Source organism: Stegostoma tigrinum, chromosome 26 (assembly GCF_030684315.1).
Source record: "Stegostoma tigrinum isolate sSteTig4 chromosome 26, sSteTig4.hap1, whole genome shotgun sequence".
Lineage (NCBI taxonomy): Eukaryota > Metazoa > Chordata > Chondrichthyes > Orectolobiformes > Stegostomatidae > Stegostoma > Stegostoma tigrinum.
Window position 1 is genome coordinate 25597807 of NC_081379.1, and position 25536 is coordinate 25623342.

Sequence of the window (25536 nt, forward strand, 5' to 3'; positions counted from 1 at the left end):
ATTCTCCATAGTCTGGCCAAGGATAGCCTTAGTGATGTCTGGGAATCACAGCTGAGCTTTTGTTCCTCTTGTCATTTGAAAAGTTTTCGGTGTTGGAGGTGGGAATGAGAATTTTTAAAATATCAAGTTCGGAATTTTATTTAAACTGGCATTGCTGTTTGTGCCTTAATATTTGTTGAATGAAAAGTATTTGATTGATAGACCTTCTTGAGAGAATGTTCTCATCAATACTGATATGTTTGTTGGAAATTGTTCACTTCTTTTTTGTAAGTTACAATAACTATTCCTTCTATAATATTGGATAATGGTATATAGCTTTCTGGATTTGACGATGGCGGCTCCGAAGCCTGTTATATTCCATTTCAAGATGATGACTTGGCAGCATGGTGTGCAAAAAGGAAAGGAAGTGATACACCTGTCCCCATGGAGGAGGACCAGCTCTTGGATATGGACATGTTAATGTCTGAATTCTCTGACACACTTTTCTCAACTTTGTCCTCACACCATCCAGTAGCTTGGCCCAACCCAAGAGAGATTGGTTAGTGACACTTGCAAAGCATGTTTTGTGGCATTGTGAACCTTTTCAAAAAGTGTTACGCCTTAAAAATTTTGTTATTTTTCTTCTAGGAGAGAAAAGAGTCCTGTGGTACATATTTCCTGCTGATTGCAAATAAATATCTCACTTATTTTAGATTAACTCAATTTCTTTGAAAAAAAATTATTTGAGATAGTGCTGCCCTACCTGCTTCAACTTAGTGCATATAAATTTCTTGCTTTTATGTAAAGATTCACAAGGATGTTGCCAGGACCAGTAGGCCTGAGTTATAGGTAGAGGTTGCCTGTATAGGACTTTATTTCTTGGGATGAAGGAGAATAAGGATTGATCTTATTCAAGTGTATAAAATCATGAGGAGTATAGATGGGATGAATGCCTAAAGTATTTTTCCTGGGGATGGGGAATTGAAAACTACAGGGCGTAGGTTTAAAGTGAGAGGGGATGGATTTAAGAAGGACCTGAGGGGCAACTTCCTCAGTGGTGCATATATGGAATGCTGCCTGAGAAAGTGGTTGAGGCAGGTACAATAGCAACATTTAAAAAACATTTGGATAGGTACATTGATGAGATGGATTTAGAGAGCTATGGACCTCTGAGGTGAGAGTGACGGCCCTTGACTTCAAGTTCGCGTTTGAACGGGAATGGTATCAAGGAGCTCTAGCAAAACTAACATCAGTGGGAAGCAGAAAGGCAAACTCCCCACTGTTTGGAGTCATACCTGCAACATGGGCAGATATGGGTGGTAGTTGGAGATGACTCATTCTCAGCTCTAGGACATTTCTGCAGGAATTCCTTGGGTACTGTCTGAAGTCCATTCTTCTTCAGCTACTTTGTTAGTGTCTTTCGTCCCACCGTAAGGTCAGAAGTGGGGATGTTTGCTGAAGATTATGTAGTGTTCAGCACATTTTGTGACTCCTCAGAGACTGACGGTGTCAATGTTCAAATGCAACAAGATATGGACAGGATCCAGGCTTGTGCTGACAAGTAGCAGGTAACATTTGTGCCTTACAAATTGTGAGGCTGGATGAACACAGCAGGCCCAGCAGCATCTCCTAGGAACGGTCTAGGCCCGAAACATCAGCTTTTGCGCTCCTGCGATGCTGCTGGGCCTGCTGTGTTCATCCAGCCTCACATTTTGTTGTCTTGGATTCTCCAGCATCTGCAGTTCCCATTTTCACTGTGCCTTACAAATGCCAGGTTATGACCGTCACTAATAAGAGACAATCTAACCACCATCCCTTGACATTCAAAAATGTTATCATCAGTGAATCCCCCATTGTCAACATCCTGGGGTTTACCACCTGGACTCACCATGTAAATACAATGGCAAAAGAGCAGATGAGTGGCTAGGAATATTGTGGTGAAAAACTACCTTCCTGAGGTAGTTATACCATCTACAAGGCACAAGTCAAGAGTGTGTTGGAATAATCCCTACTTATCTGGATAGGTGCAGCTCCAACGCACAAAAAGCTTGATACCACCCAGAGCAAAGCAACCTGCTTGATTGGCACCACATCCACTTCCGCCACCACTAGTGCTCAGTAGGAGCATGGTGAAGGATTTACATGATGCACTTCAGAAATTCACCAGAAATCCTTAGGCAGGACCGTCCAAACCCATGACCACTTCCATCTAGAAGGGCAAGGGCAGCAGATACACGAAAACACCATCGCCTACAAATTCCCCTTTAAGCCACTCACTATCCTGACTTGGAAATATATCACCATTTCTTCATTGGGTGAAGTTCTGGAATTTCCTCCCGAAGAGCATCATGGGCCAACCCACGGCACATGGACTTGCAGCAATTCAAGAAGGCAGCTCACCACCACTTTCTCAAGGACAGTTAGGGATCATCAATAAATGCTGGCCAACCAGTGATGCCCATGGCCCATGAGTGAATTATTTTTTGTTTGAAAGTCAGAACCAGCTATTCATACTGTTTAGAAACATATGACTTCGAACTGCAGTAGGTCAGATGACCAAATGTTTGACGCACAAACTGTTTACCCAGAAATGTTTGGTCAAAGAGGTAGGAGTTATGGTGGGCCTTAAAGGAGGAAAGTGAGGTAAAGAAGAAAGACCTATTTAGAGAGCCCCTTGACGCATGGGACCAAGATAACAAAGGCACAGCCACCATTAGTACAGCAATTAAAATCGGGGGTACAAAACATGTCAAAATTAGAAGACCCACGTACTGCAAGGGTTAGTGGGACTAGAGGAGATTACAGAAATAGAGAGGGGTAAGACTATGTAGGGATTTGAAAAAGAGGAAAATAATGTAAAAATCAAGATATTGTTTGACTGAGAATGATGTATGATATCATAGAGAACAAACATGTGAGGGTCTGGTTGATCAAATCATTAACTGCAAAAATGTGAGCAGAGAACCAGGAGGTCAACTAGGATTTTGGAAGTGGTGTTCTGTGTGAACTGGGGTTTGTTTCTTCCCAGGAAAATACAGATGGATTGGGTGTGGAAAACGTGTGTGCATAGGTGAGGGATACAAGAAAAGAGCAGAGTTGGCCTTAATAGGGTTGATATGATAGAATGAGCAGGACGATGGGGATGGTATGAATTTGGCTTCAGGAATTTACAAGATAGAAAAGATTCAAGGAGGATAAGTAGGGAGTGAACTCAGGATTGAGAAAGTACTGATGCTACAAAGGGTGAGAAATCATTTGGAGCATGTAATGAGTAAGGGATTATTATCTCCTAACTTCTTCATCTTGCATGTTGGTTTGCTCTTGAATGTGCTGAGGCCATGAGAGATGAAATGTAAATGCAAGTTTTTCTTTTAATTTTTCATTTTAATGAATAATGAAGACACCTTATAAACTTGTAAATGATGAGTGTTTGCCTTTTTGTGGTGCATCCTCACACAAGTTGTACAAAGTAAAGTATATTGGGAAAAAAACTAGCTCCTGATGCAAAGTATTTAATGTTGAAATTGTTAGTCTGCAAAATGTGTGATTCAGTTACTGTATGCTTAACTCTCCCAATATTTCCGACAGCACATGCAGGAAATGCTGATATGATTCAGCCTGGATTGATTCCGCTACAGCCCAATCTGGACTTCATGGACACTTTTGAACCTTTCCAAGGTAAGATTTGCATAGCCACCTTGAATTTGAAAGTGGTAGTTTATGTACTGATATTTCCACTCACCTGATGCTGTTTTACTGATTTTTGCTGAATATACTCATGATAGATAACTTGTGGAGAAACATCACAAGGTACGTGATGCCTTGTTGATCATTTTCACATTTCTAAATGCCAGTGTTACATTTTGGCATATACTTTAACTTTGTAATTGATGTAGATCTAACTACTAATCATAGGCTGCTTGAAGTACCAAGAACTGCAGATGCCCATGTCAGAGTGAACATGATGTGGAGCTGGAGGAGCACAGCAGGTTATGCAGCATCAAAAGAGAAGAAAAGTCATCATTTCCAGTCAGGACCCTTCTTCAGAATTCCTGGATCACAGTTCTGAAGAAGGGCCCTGACCCAAAACTTCGACTTTCCTACTCTGATGCTTCCTGACCTGCTGTGTTACTCCAGCTCCACACTCTGTTGACAGTATAGGCTGAGTTTGAACTAGCCAATCTAAAATTAATTGATCCTGATTAGCTGCAAGACCCATTCTCGGTTCAAGAATGCTTTCACAAGTTTTACAGAATTCATTACTTTTATCAAAGCCAGCACAAAACAAGAGATACTTAATAAGATAGTGGTTTCAGCCTATCCATGTTAGAATGCCAGTTCGTGACATTTTGACTGGGCATCAGTCTCTTGATTGTCTTTGATATTCCTTTTTGTGTATTCAATGACTAAAACACAGGCCTCATTGACTGGTGCTAGCCAATATCCCTGGTCAGTCTTGGATTCCCCAGGTAGTTTATGTCTTATTGCTTTCTTTAAAAGTAGTGGTCATCTTAATAACATAATTTCCTGCAATTTTCTCATTCAATGCTTAGCATGCCAATAATTTTATAAGATCGTTCTTTTAGATCTTTACCAGAATAAGTTGACACCAGTGAAGAATTAATGTATCTGCTTAAACTATGTGGTGTCACCTCCTAATGATTAGCTACGATGAATTGATACATCTGATTGCTCTCCAAAATCTGTCAGTATGCTGCATCGTGAGAGCCGTGTGTCATGCCACAATAACTGTTAATGCCTAAAATGAGTTAAAGTTCAAAATGACCATACAATGTATTATGCAATGTTGTTATAAATGTTTAGCTCAGTTGGCTGGACTGTTGGTTTGCAATGCAGTGTGATGCCAGCAGCAGTTTCTACATAAACTGAAATTATTCTGAAGGTCCTGCCTTCTCAACCTTGCCCTTTGCCCAAGACATGATGAGCGTTGTGTTAATCCCATCACTTGCACTCTGTCTCTAATGAGAGAGCAGCGCAGTAGCGCTCAAGTGACTTTATTGTAATTCACCATTTTAAAACATTGATACGTCTTTGGGTGTAACCTGTGCCTGCTTCAAAGCATTTTCATGTCTATCAACCTAAGTTTACATTAGTTTGAACCATGATAAATCAATAAAACCATAAATCTTGACTTTGACCAGGGCTTGTGGTTTATTTTGTACAGAAACTATTTAACAACTACCTGTAATTAAACAGAATATAATTTATTCCTCACATGCTTAATCAAGCTAAAGTGATTAATTGTTAAAAAATAACTCAATCCTGCACTGAAGCTGGTTTTCTGAAATTGAAATTTCAGTTTACTTGGTTATGCACTTTCCCACTTTAGTCACCAAATTTAACTTTGCCTTACTGAACTTTGGCTTCAGTTGTGGCCGACATTACAAAGCCTTCAGATGCTTTGGAAAAGTTGGAGTTCTTCCTGCTGTTGGCTTCATGACAGGGTATTATACAAATTTATTAAGTTTACTTGAGCTAACAAGCAGGATAGCAGGATATCCAAAGGATGTTCTGTGAGCTAATTTGAGTAGACTATTTAATAAGAGCCCAAGGTGTTTGGGATATTTTATGCAAGGATAGTGGATTGACAAACCAATAGTTGAGAAAATTGAGATGGGGGACACATTTTTAGGATGGCAACCTGTAACTATTGGAGTGCCACAGGGATCAGTACTGAGACCACAATTATTTGCAGTATATAGAGTATGACTTGGATAAGAGAACTGAATGTACTATTTCCACATTTAAAGATTACACAAAAATAGATGGGAAGACAAGTGGCGAGAATAACACAAAGTGGCTGCAGAGGGATATAGACGTGAGTGGCAAAGATTTAGCTGATAGAATATGAAGTGGGGAAAATGTGAGGTTATTCATTTTGGTAAGCAGATTGGAGGAGGTTAATATAATTTAAATAGGAAAGACTGCAGAGACGGAAGCAGAGAAAGATTTGGGATCCTTGTGCATGAATCATAAAAAAGTTAGTGTACAATAGGAAGTACAAATAGAATTTTTTATTTCCAAAGGAAAGGCATATAAAAATAGGGAACTCTTGTTTCAGAGATAGTAGGAACTGCCGATGCTGGAGAATCTGAGATAGCAAGGCGTAAAGCTGGACGAACACAGCAGGCCAAGCAGCATCAAAAGAGCAGGAAGGCTGACGTTTCGGGCCTAGACCCTTTTTCAGAAAAAGGGTGTAGACCCTCAATGTCAGCTTTCCTGCCCCTCTGATGCTGCTTGGCCTGCTGTGTTCATCCAGCTCTTACACCTTTGTTATCTCGAACTCTTGTTAAAATTATGTTAGATACCTAGTCAGACTACATGTAGGATATTGTGAACAGTTCTGGTCCCCTTATGTAAGAAAAGATGTACTGGAATTGGAGGCAGTCCAAAGAAGGTTAATTAGAATGATTTCTGACATGGAGGTATTTTCTTATGAAGGAAAATTTAGTAGGTTGGGCTTGTACTCATTAGAATTTAGAAGAATCAGAAGTGACTTACTTGAAACATACATGATTCTTAGAGGCTTGTAGAGATGGTTCCTGCCTGTGGGAAAGTCCAGAACCAGAAGGCATAATCTCAGCATAAATGAGTCCCCTTGAAGTTGGATGATAAAATTATTTTCTCAGATTCTGTGGAATTCCTTACCGCAGAGAGATGTGAGAGGCTGGGTTGCTAAGCATATTTGAGGATGAGATGGACAATCTTCTAATCAGCAAGGAAATCCGAGCTTGTTGGGGGGGGTGGGAAAGGCAGGAAAGTGAGTCTGAGGATTATCAGATCAACAATGATTTCATTGAATGGTGAAACTGACTTGATGGGCCAAATGGCCTACTTATGTTCCTGCATCTTTTGTAGCTTTTTGTCCAACTGTTCTTCTACTGGTGTAAAATGTTCACCTGTTTGCTTTCTGGCTGTCTCCCTAAAATTGCATGTTCATATGGAAAGCTTTGATTTTAAAACTTCTTTTTTTCTTCTCCATGTTAGAAAGTATGAAGTTTACGTAGGATTTTCTTTTTCCCCCCCGAAGTAAATTTGGTATAACTGTTATCCAAGGTCACATTACATCTAAACTACTTCAATGGAAAGATGTGAGTGCATGGGATATTGCAAATTGTGAAAGATATTAAAACTGACCTATTTAATTACAGATTTGTTTCCCTCAACCCGCTTCCCATCTTTGGCTGGCAGCCAGTTCTCATCCCCCACGCCGTCTGTACCTTCTGTCACTTCTCTAGGTGCCAGCAGTTCTCCACCACAGGTAAGAATTTTGTTTCTGTATGTACAGTGCATGTAATATTATGGCTTGCCTTTCTTTCTACCTTTCCTGTGTACATTTTGCAATTACTAGAGCTACTCTTCAAAATAAAGTCGCGAGCTGCATTTTGTAATTAGTAGTGTCACAAAATGCATTTTCAAAGTAATTAATTTTACAGTATTGGAAAAGGAACCTAGGGATGGTAAAATCATTCTGCTTAATAGGTGGTAAACTTCTGTCTCTTTGTCTTGCCCATTCTGTTTGAAGTTTTTCATGCAGCTTGTGTTTTGTTTAGCACTGGTGCTCATGCAAGGAGGTTGATTGTTTTCATAGCAGACTGAATCTTTTAGGCAGAAATTTTACTCTCCTTGTTTTAGCGTGAGTATAACAATTACTTATCATTAATTTACCATTAAATAGCTGCAATCAGCTGTTCTTTTGGATGGGTTCCCTCTCCAACAGTCCAACCAAGGGTGAGGTTTGGAGACCATGGCACCCTGTAAATTAAATCATATTTTACAGCGATTCAGGTAGACAAAAATATTACGTAGTTGGACCATTCAGCAAAAATTACTGTTGCAGATTTATTTACTAACGAAATGATGAGCATAGGCTTTGACAAGATGCACTACAAGAACATCACCAGCATGCACAGTTAGTTTAACTGTGCAAAAGAGCTTCCAGCAGTTTCGGAGATATATTGATGAAAGTTAAGTTTCAACCACTTTCGTTTGTGTGTCAAGTTGAAGTTAATGACTTTATGACCTGACTTTTATATGTTGCTTCTTTCTTAAAGGATACAATCTCTTTATGAATTTTGTTTTTGCCAAATTTGGAACTATTTCTGGCTTTACATGATCAGCCCAGCTTTTTTTAATACTGCACATTTTGAGAATTCATTGCTTCTCCCAGATGGGGTTGATGGTGGTAGAGAAGAGAATTCCAGTTAACCAATTAATTCAAATTGCAAGGGACGTTAGAATGCCATCAGAGTTTTGCTTTTGTGCATTTTGTGTTGGTCTAAATCATTAACTATGGTCTGTGAAAAGAGAGAAGTAAATTTCTATGGTGGCCCAATGAGATTTTTAAAAGAGGAAGATGTATTCAGTTTTGGTTAGAACATTATTATTGTAAAGAATAGCAATCTAATGGATGTATATCTGTTAGGAGCAAGAAGTTGGTTTGAAGGCTTAACATTTTGAATAAGTTGGGCTTTGCTTTTCACAATATTATTTTGCTCTGTCCAAGAATTTTTTAAATTCTATTTATATTTTTCATCTGCCCTTCTCAGAACTTTTAAAAAATGACTTTTTCATCACAAAGATGTGGTTAAGTTTTCTAAGTGGAAATAGCATACACGTAGGATTTATTGATGCACAAATCCTGTATATTTTTCAGTGTTATTTTTAATTGGAAATAGTTTCCTTTATCAGCTGCCCACAGAAGCTTTTAAAGCTGCATTTGGAATGATTTTAGATTTGCAAATCTCCTACATCTATATGTCAATGTGTATTCTGTGTAATTCAAACTGAAAGAAAATAGACAAAGGACAAACGTTATTTGAGCGAGGAATTTTCATTCAGGAGACCTAGTTGACCAGACTTTGTATCACCCAAATATTGAAATTTTTGGATGAGATTAAAGGAAATCCATTATTTAAACTTAACCAAGATATAGTTAATACAAAACCCTTCTGTACCTTTCATTTTCCTTAACTCTTTTACTTGCTTGTATAATCTGATCGACATCCCTCTGTTGGAAACTTAATTCTTTTCTGGCAAAGAGGAACTGTAGGGATGCAGACGCAGGTAGTCAGGCCAAGCAGCACTTGTGAACTTGGTCAGAGCTTTCAAACAAAACTGTAATATGAAATTGTAATCTGGTCTAGAATGAGAATAGAAGTTAAAATGTATTCATTAATAAGCTAGGGAATGTGTAGGGACATACAAAATAATATATTAGTAGTCAAGATAACAAAGTGTGGGGCTGGATGAATGCAGCAGGCCAAGCAACATCTTAGGAGCACAAAAGCTGATGTTTCGGGCCTGGACCCTTCATCAGAAAAGGGGGATGGGGAGAGGATTCTGAAATAAATAGGGAGAGGGGGGGAGGCGGACTGAAGATGGATAGAGGAGAAGATAGGTGGAGAGGAGAGTATGGGTGGGGAGGTAGGGAGGGGGGAGGACGGACAGGTCAAGGGGACAGAATGAGGTTAGTCTCCCCATTCCCCCTTTTCTGATGAAGGGTCCAGGCCCGAAACATCAACTTTTGTGCTCCTAAGATGTTGCTTGGCCTAATGTGTACATCCAGCCCCACACTTGGTTATCTTGGATTCTCCAGCATCTGCAGTTCCCATTGTCTCTGATCACAATATTAGTAGTCAAGTTGAATTAAATGAATTTGAGCTTCAGCAGCTATGTCTGTTCACTTGCTGCAGCATTGAAAAGACTTAATTATTTGTGTTGGTCTTAACTTGTAAAAATTCCCATTTTCAGAAGTGTGAAAGATATGTACATGTGTGAAAGATGCCGATAACCAATTCACATCACCAATACTACTTAGATACCAGGTTGTCCTATTGTATTAACATACGGAGATGTCAGTAAGGCAGCACCCAAATAAGAACTCTTGGAGGAATAATCAATACCTTGTGCCTAAGAGAATACCTAAGGCAAAAAAGGGCAATTAAACCTATGTCAGCAATATCACTTTTAGATCTGGGCAACATTAAACCAATTTGTTTTGGAATGAATGGATGCCATCTTTAAGTGCCCTGCCTTTTAAAGTTGTTTTGTGCAACCGCATACGTATTCTAACTTTGACCTGTTATACAGTTACCTCTAGATAAAATTGATCTTTGAACAGTGACAGAAAATTATCAACAGCAATGATAACTTCTCTTTATAAAAAAAAAAATTCTAATTTCAGGAGTTGCTGTTACAGATTTAATTTAGTATCTTGCTTACATTGTTTTAGTTATCTGATTCCATCACTTGGTGAGACTTTACAGAAAGAGTTAATACGCACTTGCTGACAGTGCAGTGGCTGGGCTCAGCTAATACTGTAATGTAATGTTTTGTAATTGCAGCATTACCCAGTGGTAAAATATGTTGTGACAATTTAAAGCTTCTAATTGCATTCGAGCAGGCCCCACCTCTTCTCAGATTACTGGGGATTCCTGTATTCTAGAAAGTAATAAGGGGGACATCTGAGGAACAGGAAAGGAAAGATCATTGAAGCATTGAATCAGCAAGGTTTTGAACTCAGCTGTTTTATGTTTATAATCAAAATAATTACTTTTTTAAAAAAAATCAAAAATGTTGTTAGAGGTTATATAGGACGCTCCAATAATATTCTTGATAATTGGGTTTAGGACATATGACTACCAGATTCTAGTAATTATAACAACAGTTGTTGACATTTTGAGTAAAATGCTGTTTGTATATTTGTGAGAAAATGCTTGAACATTATTGAAATTTTAGAGCAAAAATAGAACAACAGTGCTGTTTATAGGCAAAGTATAATCCTGATTTAGGAGTAATGGGCTTGGACTGGTGGATTTTATTTTGACATCTACTGACTATTTTTAGAATTGTCTGGCAGACTTCCCCAACTTGTCTGTGATACTCCCACTTTCTAGCCCTATTACCAGATAGCTTGCAAATGAAGTGTTGCATTAGCAAGAGAAAATAAAACCTTTTCTAAATATTGTTTTATTTATGCATCAGGCTGTTATCTCTGCTAAAATGCAGCGATGGATACGAACATGTTAAGTATTAATTTGCTATTGCTAACAAATTTCTACAATGCCCCCTAATCAGTGAACAAGAACTATGTCTTTATCAGTTTTACGTCTGCTATTTTTTTGGAGAGACAGAAGATTATGTCTATTTATTTATATAGTTGGAATAATTTAATCCATCTTCAACTAAGCACTTATTCTCAGTCAAAACTTTTGTCATTCATTATCTAATTATGTTTTTTTCAAGGAAGCTATCTTGCCGGCTAGCAATCTAACTGGCACGATGTCGTCAGTTAACATTGAGGAGGAACTAATTCCATCTCCTGGTCCTCCTTCAGTGCTGGATCGTGTTAATACCAGCAATGACAATAGTAGTTCAAAATTCACGGCTTTTGCTCAGAATCAAGAGTTTCGTCCACAGACAGCACTAAACAACCAGCAGACATTTTTGCTACTGTTTTCATCTGATGCGCCATCGTCTCAGACTCCCCAAACCCAGCAACCAGAAACAGTCAAGTCTGAAGTGCCTTCCAACATGTCTCTGAATACCCAGTTGTTTGTAAGACCAGAGGATCAGAAGTTTACTTTGCCTGCTTCACCACCACCACCAGCGATTACTCATACTGCCTCATCTATGTTTACACAAATTCCTGCTGCTACTACATTCACCCAAAATCAGAATCTTCATCTTGCCACAAAACAACAAGGAGTGCCTTGTCATGTTCCTATGCAGCCACCAAAAGTTTCTACACCTTTTGCTGTACCAAAAGCTGGGCCTTCTCCAGGGCTTGGAAATAGGCCTCCTAAACAGCTGCAGAAATTTGGTCCTGCGTTGAAGTCAGACCCAGTTCCCATAGCACCTGCTCCTTCACCAAATGCCTTCTTAGCACAATTTTTGGCATCAGGTAAGAAAACTTTGAACTTAAATTTGATGTCTTTTTTTTGCAATTTGTACTTTTATATGAGATAATGGGCACTCAATTTGTTCATCAAGGTGATTAATATCAGGCCGTTTACCTGTTGAAATTAATAGAATCTAGGTTAGTGATGGATTTTTTGAATGAAGTGAGGAAATTTTAAGGACTCTCCACTATCTTTCAGTCTTCCCTTGACTTGCGGAGGCTGAAGTACGGGAAAATTACAAATATTGTGGCCTTCTTCAAGAAACTTTGTGAGGATAAGCTCAGCAATCACAGACTAGTCAGTTTTACTTTACTGTGTGGGAAAGCTTCTAGAGTCACTTATTCAGGATGGAATTGAAAAAAGTGGGTTGTTCAGGAAGAGTAACATGGATTTCTGCAGGGGAAATCATGTTTAAATAACGCTGGAGTTTCTTGAAGAGCTGACAAAAGGCTTAATGAAGGTAATACTGTTGATATGATTGTATGTGGACTTTAAGAAAGCATTTGATACAGTGCCGCACAGCTAATCTGTGATGAAAGTTATAGGTAATTGAATAAAGTGTAGTGGGGACAGGCTCAATTGCGGTATTCCAGAGGACATACAATGCCTTCAGCCAAATAGTCAAAGTGCAAAGGTATGGGAAGAAGAATAGTTTATAGCACTAGGTAATGATGTTTATTTAATGAGCCAGTGGGCTGAATGGTCTCCTGTGCCAAAACATTGTGATTCTGTGAAATTTATTTTGCTAATTGCATGCTAATTTCCCAAACGATTTTCTGTTTTGTTGGTTACAATATTTTCTTTGAATTCATTACTAAGTGGTATATAGTCTGAGCTTCAGCATTCTGTTGTGTAATTTAATGCTATCTTTGGGTATACAGACAAAATGATATTGTTAAGTAGAAATGACATCAGCCCAGAAGGCAATTCTGCCCAATGTGCCTGTACTAGTTTTTTGTAAGAGCTAGCAATTACACCTGCTCCCTTGCTCTTCTGCCATAATTCTACAAGTTTTCCTTTTTAAATGTATATGCAATTCCCTTTTGGTAAGTTGTTATTGCAGTCTTATGTAATGAGTGGTGCCCTCCAGAGATCAGTACTGCGTCTCGCCTGTTTACAATTGATGTAAATAGTTTGGATTAAGGGTCAGAAGGAATTGTTGCTAAATTTGCAGATAACATAAAGATGGTTGGGCAAGTGAGTTGTGGGAAACTGTGAAATTGTTTATTTTGACAGGAAGAATAAAAAAGTATATTATCCAAATGGTGAGGAATTGCAGAGGAATCTGGGTGAATTGCAAAATGTTTATATGCAGATATAGCAAGTATTTAAGAAAGCTGATAGAATATTACCATTTATTGCAAGCAGAGTTAAATGCAAAAATATTTTTGAAAGTCATTTTTCAATTATACAGGGCACTCTTGAGACTATTATCTGGACTACAATATAGAATATTAATCATATTATTTGAGGAAGGATGGTAACTGTGTTGGAAACTGTTCAGAGAAGGTTTACCAGACTAATTCCTGACATGAGTAGATATTCTTACGTGGAAAATTTGAACTGGCTGAGCTTATAGCCATCGAAGTTTAGAAACGTAAGAGGTGAGTTGATTGAAACATATAACATCCTGTAGGGTTGTCACAGAATAAATGTGACAAAAAGGAGTGACAGACAGACACCCAAAGATTGTCACTTTAGGATGTCACGCAATACCACCACCCCTCTGCCAGGGACCCAAACACTGCCATTGGATCAGGCTGAGGATGCTGTGTAAGAGACCCCAGCAGGTAGGGGCCGTTTACTTGGTGAGCCACCAAAAAAGGCTTGCTAAAGTTATCTGAGTCAAACCAGCAAATCAGTCAGCTAGCTCCATCAATCTCAATGTCATCTGTCGAGACCAAGATGTAGCGGTTAGAAAAGTAAAATTAAACATTGAAGTCATTGTGGTATGTGGCTGTCAACTTTGTGTAATGTGACACTTGGAGCACAGGTAGCACTTCCTACAACAGACCTGTGGTCTGTCTCAATCTGTCGAAGCTTCTGGCTGTTTATTTTCCTTGTAGACTGCCCTGAGGGGTGCTGATCGCTGTGCATGCTCATAAGTACATCAGTGGAATGGTGCAAAGTGCTCTGAGGCAGCCAGTCTCTGGTGCCCTGTGGAAGGAACTCATCTCTAGAAAGCAGGAACTTAAACTGGATATTTGGGTTTCTGGAGTCAGTTGGCTAAGTTTAGCCCTTCTTCATATCTGTAACTGATGAATGACCTTTGCTGACTGAGGTTTTAGCCATTAAGTGCGGTCCTGTGATAATTCCATACTGATATTCTGACCAAGAAACTGAACAGAAAATTATTGGTACCCAGGGACCACATTCCATTGTAATTAATGGCAAGTAAAGTATCATAACATTTTAAAGATCAAGTAAGCAGTCCTTTGATAACAGGAAGCTTCTCCACTGTAATTAGCTCCTCGTCCGGTGTGTCCACATTTATTAATGTAAATTCTTCCACCCTGCAATCTGACAACGACTGGGTGTTTTTGGGCTGTCTACCTTATCTCAGTACAGCCCAGGCTTCCCTAGCATCCTTATCATCAGCGTTGATTCCTTCTGTATATCTGTCAAACTCTCTTCTTGTCTGAACATACAATGGCAGCCGCATTACCCCTGCCTCCAATCTTACACTGTTGTGCAAAGATACGTTACGCAGGGCAAGCCATGCGGTCATTATTCTGGAGATGCTGTCTGGCTGGTATTGGCATCCTCCCGAATGGTCCAAGAAATTGTGGGAGGTGAATCTTCAGAAAACCAATAGTCTGTTCAGCGATAGTGATAGTCCTCATGGATGTCTGGCATTGCAGCAATGTTTGGCATCTGTCCTGAGAATTGGGCACCAGGGCCATTAGCTGTTCCTTTGGAAAATACTCTTGAAGCCCACAAGGCAGCCTTGGAGATGATTTTTGGAGAGCCAGGAACAAATCTTTGAGGAACTTTGGATTTGTGCACAATTTAAGCATGGTGACGGTTTCCTGGACAGCAGATGCATGTTTGCCAGAGTTGTTGACCTTGGCCATTAAAGAGCTGGATATTGAGGGAATAGAATCCCTTCTTATTCTAGAATCTAGCTGGTTAACGCCATGGAGCTTTGTGTGTCACATGCCTATGGTCAATGGGAAAAAGAATAGGAAAAACAATACAATATTTAAACAAAGGGACATTGCAGAAATCAGTTGCAGAAAGATCTGGGTTTCCTGGTACATGAATCACAAAAAGTTGCTGTACAATTGCGTAAAGTGCTGAAGAAAGCGTATGAAATTTTGGTATTTATTGGAAGGGGATTAAAGTATTAACGTAGGGATATTGTGCTGTAGTTGTCTTGCCAAGGCAATATCCCACATCTCGAGTACCATGACAGTTTTGGATTGCTCATTTGTATTAGAACACTTCAGGCTTAGAATGAGAAGCTTTTCTTATGAAGGAAAATTGGGCCAAAATCTATTTGAGTTCATGATGAAGAGAAATGATTTTGCTGAAATTTATAAAATCTTAAGAGGATCTGATCCAATGGGTACTGGGTGTATGTTCCATCTTCTAGGGACTAGAACTAGTGGACACAGCTTATACGAGGTGATAAGAAATCTCCCTTTAAAGATAGAAATGAGAGAGGTTTTTTTTTCTCTGAAGGTAATTAGAATGGTAAGATGTCTTCCCCAGAAAGCAATGGAGACTGGGCCATTGAACTTATCCAAGGTCAACTTAAATAGATTTTTATGTAATAAAGTAAAGAACTGCAAATACTGGAGACCTGAAACAAAAATAGGAATTACTGGCAAAACTCAACAGGCCTGGCAGCATCTCTGGGGAGAAAGCAGAGTCCATGTTGTGGGTCCAGTGACTCTAATCTGTCCTGCTCAATTTCACCAGCAATTTCTGTTCAAATAGATTTTGATCGATCAGGAAGTTGGGTTATTGGAGTGAGTGGGTAGTAGACGGGTAAACAGAATTGAAATTACAGCTAGATTACCCTATGTTCTTTGGAATCACTAGGAATTAAATCAGTTTGCTAAATTTTAGTTAGGTAAAAAAATTACATATTTGCCTGCCCTCTGCTATCCCTGGCAAAAGTAAAGCTTCTTTCTTGAACACCGTTTGTTAACATGTAAGTTGACCAATGCTGCAGACTCAACTTTTCAGCATTCTGTTTTGATATGTCACATAACCCATAATTGGGGTTTCTTAAAAAGTTTTCAGCTTATTTGAAACTGTTAACTTTCTCTACTTAACTGGGTTCTGTCAACTTGTCCCCACCTCCCTAACCTGTTCTTCCTCTCACCTATCCCCTCCTCCCACCTCAAGCTGCACCTCCATCTCCTACCTACTAACCTCGTCCCGCCTCCTTGACTTGTCCATCCTCCCTGGACTGACCTATCCCCTCCCTACCTCCCCACCTATACTCTCCTCTCCACCTATCTTCTCCCCTATCCATCTTTGGTCCGCCTCCCCCTCTCTCCCTATTTATTTCAGAACCCACTCCCCATCCCCCTCTCTGATGAAGGGTCTAGGCTCCACACTTTGTTATCTTGGGTTCTCCAGCATCTGCAGTTCCCATTATCTCTGTTAATTGAAGCCGCCTTGGATTTAATGAGAAGGCTGAAATACTACAGGAAGGCAATTGTTAACTCAATACTCTGCTTCCAGCAGTCATTTCTAGTGACAGGCAGTGTTGTGATCTGTTGCTGTTGTAGAACGAAATAGCCCAGACAGAAGCCTTTCAATCTATCACATCTGTGCTAGCGCTTTGAGAAGGTTGAATTTTGTCTCAACCTCCTGCTCTTTTCCAAGTAATTCTTTTCCAGTTATTTTCCTGATTTACTTTTGAAATGTGGTATTGCTGCTTTCATCGCCCTTTCAAGCAGTGCATTCTGTCGAACATCTTACTGTTCTCCTTTTTCAAAAAATTCCACATTGCCTGTGGTAATTTTGCCTGTTACCTATCTGTGTCTTTTTGTTACTGACTTTTCTGCCATTGGCAGTTCTTCTTCCCTTTGTTCAAAACTTTTCATGATTTTGAGCACTTCTGTCAAATCAGTCTTCCTCGTTCAATGGAGAACAGCCCAGCTTCTCTTTTTTTAATATCAAAAATATACCTTATTCATAAAAATAGCAGCTCAGTTCTGTACAATAGCATGTGAAGAAATAAAACAAACATTGGAGTTTGTCTGTATCCAGCATGCAAACCAAAGGCGTATCTTTCTTGTACAAGACTATATTTTCGTACATTTGAGGCATTGGAAGGGTCTGATAATTGAATAGCCTCCCATTTAATCTCGGCAGAAAGACCTTAGATGGTGGTGTTCCCCAGTGTAACTTGGTGGCAGCTGCATCCCTCAGCACGTAGTCCTGGACCTTGGAATGTGTCAGTCTGTAATATTCAGTGAAGATCAACTCTTGCTCTGGAAGATCTGCAAGTCTTGGGCAGAACAAAGCGTGTCTTTTGCAGGGATGTTGATCCTCAAGGCACAGTCGATGTTTGTTTATCTTGGTGTGCGTCCCACTGCATCTTTCTCCATATTTTCTTCACAAAGATACATTCCAGCAGGAGACGTGTGACAGTCCCTTAACCACCCCTACGTCCACCCCCCACCAGCCTGAGCTTTGAGGGCAGTGTGCATTGGCGCAGAGAGTCCGGGCATACATGAAAGACCTCACAAGTAGTGCCCTTCTCACCACCAGCCAAATGATATCTTGTGCTTGTTGGAAAGTTTTGTCGATGATACATTTTGCCAAATGACTTTGACACTATGCTCCTAGAACAATTCAATTGGATCCACCCTGTCTTTTACCAGCAGAGTCTTGAGGATGCTATACGCTAACCACTTCCTGAGGGACTTGTGGTCAAAGGTGTTTACTAATTTTTTCACAAAGGACAGCTGATACGGAATGGTCCAACTAATTGGAGCACTCTGCTGCAAGGAGGCCAGTCCTAAGCATTGCAACACCAGGGACAGGTAAAACCTCAGTACATGGTGACACTTAGTATTTGCACACTGAGAGACTAAGCACAGCTCGATGCAGTTTTGTTACGCAGGTGTGACAAAGATGTGTTCTCTAGAGCTTTATGCCTGGTGTGCCTGCAGACAAGGTCTACCTTTTGACTTTGGAAGATGGCTCGGGTGACTGCAGTGGCTCAGGTTCAGGGAATGGGCCAGACGTGTGCCATGCACAACAGAGAGAGTACCTCACATCCTGATGACCTGGTTTTCACATGCAGTGGAGATGGAGTGGTGCTCCCAAAAGCCAAGTTTCTGCCTCATGTTGGTGATTCGCTCCTCCCAAGTTTTACACACACACACACCGGGCCTTGAAACGCATATTCCCAGCATCTTCAGGTAATCTGCCCTGATAGAGAAGGAGATAAGGAATTGGTTGGCCCAGTTCCCAAAGAAACAACCCAGTTTCTGGACTTGCATGGCATAACTGAAGTTCCTTATACCATTCTGCTAAATCTGTTCAGTACCCTATCCAATATCTTGACATCCTTTCTCAAGGATGGTTTCTAGAATTTATTGTTCTGCAATGGAGGTCTGACCAGTGTTATATTCCAGTGTTGAATTTGTGCAACAATTCTGTTTTGACTGATGACTTCTCAATTATGAATTTCTTATTTATTAGCCATTTACTTAATTTATATCTATTGCACAATGGATTCTAATTGGAAGCTGTCTTTTTTTTAAAAAAAAAGTAGGAAAACTGCAGTGTAGCTATCGAGTGACGACATAGAGGTGTGGTCTATAAAGTTTAGTTCTTGGATCCTTTCCCCCACAGATTACTAAGTTTCTATCACAGTGAATCACCAAGAGTTCAGACGTAAAAGTGTAAGGGGAGGAACTTAAGTAGTCACAGATTAGTTTTTCCTTAGCAAACAGCTGAAGTGTAGTTCAGACTGAGTGCTGAAAGCAGATTCTAATTGCCAGTTTGGAAATGGCTTGGAAAGGCCTAAAAGGATGAAGTGGATAAGCATTTATCTTTGCAGAAACTGCCTTCATGAAATTGTGACTCAAGCCATGTGATGTATGGTAGATATAACTGTTTGGAAATATGTCAAAAGCAAGTTGTTGTGTGAGTTATAAGATTGTAAGAAGTAGGAGCAGGAATCGGCCATGTGGCCCATTGAGCCACCTCCACTATTCAGTAGAATCAAAGGCTAAGCTGATTTGTGGCCATAACTTCACTCTTGCCTGCTGCACACCTTATCCCTACAATAACCCTTGAATCCCTTAAGCAAAAATATTTCCAATACCATTGTGAATATGTGACCCAGTCTCCACTATTATCCAGGAAGAGGAGTCCAAAATCTAATAACCCTTTGAGGGAAAATCCTTCCCCATCTTTTCTTAAGTGGGAGATCTATTATTTTTCGACAGTGCCCCCCACCCCGCCAAGTTCTAGACTCACACACAGTTCCCTCTTAAGAGCTATGTCATTCAACTCTTCTAAACTCCATTGAGTATAGATCCAGTCTGCTCAATCTTGCATTTCAAGAGAAACCTTTGATCCCAGGAGTTGGCCAATTGAACCTTCTCGGAACTGCTTCTGCATTTATACCCCTAGCGAGTTTTGAGAAGATTTGTAGCTCAGGTTGAGTTTCTGGATGTGAGTTTGCTCACTGAGTTGGAAGGTTAGTTTTCAGACATTTCGTCACCATTCTAGGTAACATCATCAGTGAGCCTCTGGTGAAGCGCTGGTGTTATGTCCCGCTTTCTATTTATCTGTTTAGCGTTCCTTGGGTTGGTGATGTCATTTCCTGTTCTTTTTCTCAGGGGATGGTAGATGGGCTCCAAATCAATGTGTTTGTTGATGGAGTTCCAGTTGGAATGCCATGCTTCTAAGAATTCTCATGCGTGTCTCTGTTTGGCTTGTCCTAGGATGGATGTGTTGTCCCCATCAAAGTGGTGTCCTTCCTCATCTGTATGTAAAGATACGAGTGATAGTGGGTCATGTCGTTTTGTGGCTAGTTGATGTTCATGTATCCTGGTGGCTAGCTTTCTGCCTGTTTGTCACAGTTCTTGCAAGGTATTTTGTAGATGACGTTTGTTTTATTTGTTGTCTGGATAGGGTCTTTTAAGTTCATTAGCTGCTGTTTTAGTGTGCTGGTGCGTTTGTGGGCCACCCTGATGCCAAGAGGTCCGAGTAGTCTGGCAGTCATTTCGGAAATGTCTTTGATGTAGGGGAGAGTGGTTATGGTGTCTGGGCCCGTTTTGTCTGTTTGTTTGGGTTTGTTGCTGAGAAATCGGCAGACTGTGTTCATTGGGTGCCCGTTCTTTTTGAATACGCTGTATAGGTGATTTTCGTCTGCTCTGCGTAGTTCCTCTGTGCTGCAGTGTGTGGTGGCTCGTTGGAATAACGTTCTAATGCAGCTTCGTTTGTGGGTGTTGGGATGGTTGCTCCTGTAGTTCAGTATTTGGTCCGTATGTGTTGTTTTCCTGTAGACGCTGGTTTGAAGTTCCCCAATGACTGTCCGCTCTACTGTGACATCTAGGAATGGCAGTTTGTTGTTTTCTTCCTCTTTTGTGAATGTTATGCCAGTAAGGATATTATTGATGGTCTTGAAGGTTTCCTCTAATTTGTTTTGTTTAGTGATGACAAAGGTGTCATCCACGTAGCGGACCCAAAGTTTGGGTTGGATGATTGGCAGAGCTGTTTGTTCGAGTCACTGCGTTACTGCCTCTGCTAAGAACCCTGATATCGGAGATCCCATGGGTGTACCATTGGTTTGTCTGTAGACAAACCCTATCCAGACAACAAGCAAAACAAACGTCATCTACAAAATACCTTGCAAGAACTGTGACAAACAGGCAGAAAGCTAGCCACCAGGATACATGAACATCAACTAGCCACAAAACGACATGACCCACTATCACTCGTATCCTTACATACAGATGAGGAAGGACACTACTTTGATGGGGACAACACATCCATCCTAGGACAAGCCAAACAGAGACACGCACGAGAATTCCTAGAAGCATGGCATTCCAACTGGAACTCCATCAACAAACACATTGATTTGGAGCCCATCTACCATCCCCTGATTTAGTCCTTCCATTGAATATGCTTCTTAAATAGCTTGCTTCTATATGCGAGCATACAAGTTAGGAGCAGAAGTAAGCCATCTGACCCCTGTATCGTCTTTGTCATTCAATAAGATCATGGCTGAACTGATTACATTTGGAATTTCATTTTTTCATCACATCCGCTCCATCAACTTTTGATCCCCTTGCCTGACAAGGATCTATCTGCCCCTCCCTGAAAAACATTTGATTATCCCACGTCAAATGCCTTCAGTGGCAGGGAATTTTGAAGTCTGAAAATCCTCTGAGAGAACAAAATTCTCCTTGTGTCTCAAAAGGGTGACACCTAATTTTTAAACAGTGCCAATTAGTTGTGAATTCATCCTCAAGAGGAAACATCCTTTCCAAATCATACTTGTTCAGACAGTTTAGAATGTTAGCCTGGTTGAAGTTTCCTTTTAAGACAACCTGCTCATTCCAGTTATCGGTCTTGTACTTGCTTCTGAGTGACCTAGGCATTTATGTTGCTCATCAAATGAGGGGACCAAACTTTACACAGCATTGGACACTTGGTCTCACCAATGCCCTATATAAGTAAAGCATAACCTCCCCTTGATGTTCACTTCCCTCTGTAATAAAGGATACCATTCCTTTCGCCTTCTTATACATGGTGTTTCAAAGTGGAGGGGAGGAGCTGATTATTAAATATATGGTGGATTCTGTGCCAACAGAACCAAAATGCCAGTAAAAGTTGTTCTGTCTAAATGAGCAGAACACAACCTTTCGGATAGATGTCAATATGGACAATCTCGTTGCAAACAACAAGTATTTGTCGTTCCTGATCTCCCTAATCTATTTACTTCATACTAACACAAAATGCTTTCTTCCTTTTAATGCAGAGCCTATTTATAATGTAGAACATGTATATGAGATATCAGAAAAATAATGTTTTTATTGTAGTCTTCTATTCATTTAAAATGCAAGTTACCCAATGTGATGAAGCCAGTTACTTTTCTTTTTGATAGATATTGTAATGACAGTATTATGACATTTTTTTGCATTTAATTAATGAGCAACACAACAAATGTTACCCTAGAAAAGTTTAGAGTTTTGGAACCTCTTGATCTGATCACCTTACAGAGTTGAACTAAAACAGACACTTTTTCTCGATGTACTAGACAGCCTTTTGTTGTATTTTTGAGTAAAAAGTGGAAGTTGAAAATAGTGTTGAACTGAAGGCTTTTCAGATGTTGCACAAAATAGAAAAATCTAATTTTCTTTTGCAGGTTCCAGTGCTGTTCTTGTGACTTCAAGCCCATTAAAACACGAAAGAGTACTGGCTTGTGCGGGTAACCAACCTAGTGTGGTCATCACGCCAACTGCCATTGCCACGGTAAGCTGTCCTTTGCATAGATCAAGATTTATTGTATCCTCTGAGGCGAACAGCTTGGTAACTTTAAGGTGGTGCTCTTCGACATGACCGATTTCTATGAAACATAAATGTAATTTATTTCAGATTTATAACAGTGAATTTGCCATAATTTAAAACAAAGTTGTGCCTGTCAAGTTTAATAATAGAATGAATTTCATGTTGTCAGTCAGGCAATATCAAGTCAGTAGAGGGCGCTTCACTCTTTATCAACCCATTCCAGATGCCTCCAATTAATTAAATCACATAGAGCAGACCAGATACAATTTTTGGAATAATGTTGAGGCCTTCGTGTGAGAGTCTATGAATGGCACATTAGGTAAAATTCTTCTAAAATTCTCATACCCCTTGTTTTTTTTTCCAATTACTTTGTTCTGTGCTATTTAACGTTATACCAATGGGAATAGTTCCACCATGTTTGCAGAAACATCAGTAACTTGTATTTTTGTCCAAAGGTACTTAAGGAGCATTGTAAATAAAATCTGGCACAGAGAGCCATGTTAGAAAACATTAGGGTAGATAACCAAAACTTGATCAACATGAGAAGTTTTAAGGAACGGTTTTTAAAAGACCAAAGCAAGTTAGAGAAGCAAAGAGGTGTTCATAATCCGGTTTTGTTATTAGAGAAAATGGATGTAAGTGACAAGCACGTTTTATGGTATTTGTGTCCATTTTAAACTTTTTGTTATGTTAATTTCTTGATCAGTGTGAGTCTAATGAAGAGTTGATGCCTACTTAGCTGAGTGACCTCGTATCATTTTGACATGGTTGACCATGCAATCCTTCCCCCAACACTCTTGCTGTTGTCCAGCTGAGGGTGGATTGCGCATTCTTGGTTCTATTCTTATCAGTGTAATTGTAACTAGAGAATCACCTCCAGTGATTTCTCTTTCACTCCTAAGGTCACTTTCCGAGATGGCCTTCAGTGTTCCACCCTTTCTAAACGTGAGATCATCAAAAGCCCTGCTGGGATCTTTCAAAAATTCAGATAATTTTGGAAGATTACAACCAATGTATCGATTATCTCCGCAGCTGGTTATACAAAACTCTAGGGTGCAGGCTGCTAGGTCAGTGGAGCATTTCAAGTCAAGTCCCAGTAATTTTCACAGTACCATTCACCCTGTGGTTGTGATTGTTTTTAACTTCCTTTTTTGCCCCCTTTTTTTTAAGTTATTCTTGGAATGCTTTTTGCATCTTCAACTATAAAGACTAATATAGAATACCTGTTCAACACTCCTGTCATTTCAGTGTTTCCAGTTAATTTTCTGGTTTCCTCCTCCAGGATCCCAATTCTCACTTAAGCAAATATTTTCTTTTCTGTAATCTGTTTTCCCAGCCTTTGTCTTTATGCCCTTGTAATTGCCTTTATTTAAGCTTGAGGTGCTACTCTTAAGCCACATTTTGCTGCTGGTAATGATTGTGGAATTCTGTCATGTTGTCGATTCCTATTGTCTACAGGCTCCTTTTGTATTCAGTCATTTATTGATGTTGTCCCAATACACAATGCCAGACCATAAATAGCTTGATTCTTGGCTTCTACATTGCTTTGCATTAAAATTGTCCCAACCCCACTCTACAAACTCAAGTTAACTTTGCAAAGTTTCCTCCAATCTATGTGAAGATTAAAATGACTTGTGCAGTAGCTATCTTACAAGTCCAGAGCTTTGCTTCATGCATATTTACCCCCCTGTGAAATTACTGTGGGAGGGTGTTTTAAACTACTCCAGAAATGACTTTTATTCTTTGCTGTCTTTTATCTCCGCCCAAATTGATTATACATCTTGCTGTTCTGAACCAAGGCTATTTGCCTCTATCATACTAATCTTACTCTTTAATTACAGAGCTCCTCCACCATTTTTCTTTCTGTTCCTTTTGCAATATTTTGAATATTTAGGTCTCAGCGATATTTGTATAATGGCAATCAGATTGCACTTATGACTCAATAAGAATAAATTTGTTTTGTTTTGAATGCTGTGTCTAGTTTGGATACAGAGTCTTTAATTCTGTCTTTTTACCATTCTTCTGCACTCTGGCCTTATCTACTGATGCAATCCTAAACTTGCGCACTCTCCTTTCCTGTAAAATGCTCATTATCATTATCTGTATTGCTACCTTTTTCTATTAACTTACTCTTTCTATTTAACTTGATTCTCCCCTCATCTCTTCCCTCCTCCTCTACTTTCCATTTCTTTTCTCCATTCCCCAGTTATTTATTTTAACCTCCTTTTTGAAGTTCCTCATCTCTAGGTATCTTTCTAGAAAATGTATCTGCATCTAGACTAAGGCCTTGATTTCCTCCCAAAATTGAACTCTGTAGACCTCGGGCCTAATTGTGGTTTAGCATAACTTCCTTGGTTTTGAACTACGTGTCTCTACGTATAGCCAACAATCCAAATGCTTTTTTAAACAGCCATCCCGACTAGCAATATATATATACCCCAGGTTTCTCTGTTCTTGAACTTTCTTTAAAAAACGTACAATTTGGTGTACAGTGCCTATTATTCTTGGGAGAAATGTACAAAGAATGGTAGTATGAGATGACAAGATGGATACGGCATTTGATTTTGTTACATTTCACCACAATTTTGATGCTTGATTATTTTTAAAAATATTTTGAATAGAATGGATGTGCATTCAAGAAAATATTTTTCATTTTTAAATAAAAGTTTAAAAGTTGCTAGTTTTTGTTTGGTGAAATGTTACCACCACACATTACCAGTATGGTAATGCCTCATGAGAACCAATAAACGTTTCCAATGTATTCAAATCTGTTACTTATAAAACGAACATTTTTCAGTTTCCTGAAATGTGCTTACCTTAAATTGAACCTTGCTAAAAGTGCGACCACATTAGCTGATCTTTTTTACCACATAGGTGGGATTATTGCAATTGCATATGCATGTAGAACAAAAGCTATCGTGTAACAGTTGGCAAGTTTATGTACTTTGAAATGTAGTTTCATTACCTTTTGAAATGGCAAGATTTAAAATAAGTTAAGGGGAGATTTCCCAAAACACCTTGAGGAGGATGTGAACGTCGTTTTCCCTGAAATCCAAAGCTAAAATACCGTAAAAACTGACCCTTTGATAATTGTTGTTTCAGTATATGTGTAGGTGGGGTAATTTGCAGACTTTCA

At 39.5% G+C, this 25536-nt stretch overlaps 1 protein-coding gene across 1 annotated transcript in view; it reads left to right on the top strand.

The window, feature by feature from the left end:
- The window catches only part of mlxip (MLX interacting protein), a 107136-nt gene that overhangs the window by 52705 nt on the left and 28895 nt on the right, over positions 1-25536 (top strand). The window contains exons 6-10 of the mRNA XM_048556095.2: positions 316-538; positions 3568-3657; positions 7152-7261; positions 11248-11905; positions 22258-22364. Coding sequence (XP_048412052.1) covers positions 316-538; positions 3568-3657; positions 7152-7261; positions 11248-11905; positions 22258-22364 — 1188 coding nt within the window. The remainder of the gene's footprint in view (positions 1-315; positions 539-3567; positions 3658-7151; positions 7262-11247; positions 11906-22257; positions 22365-25536) is intronic.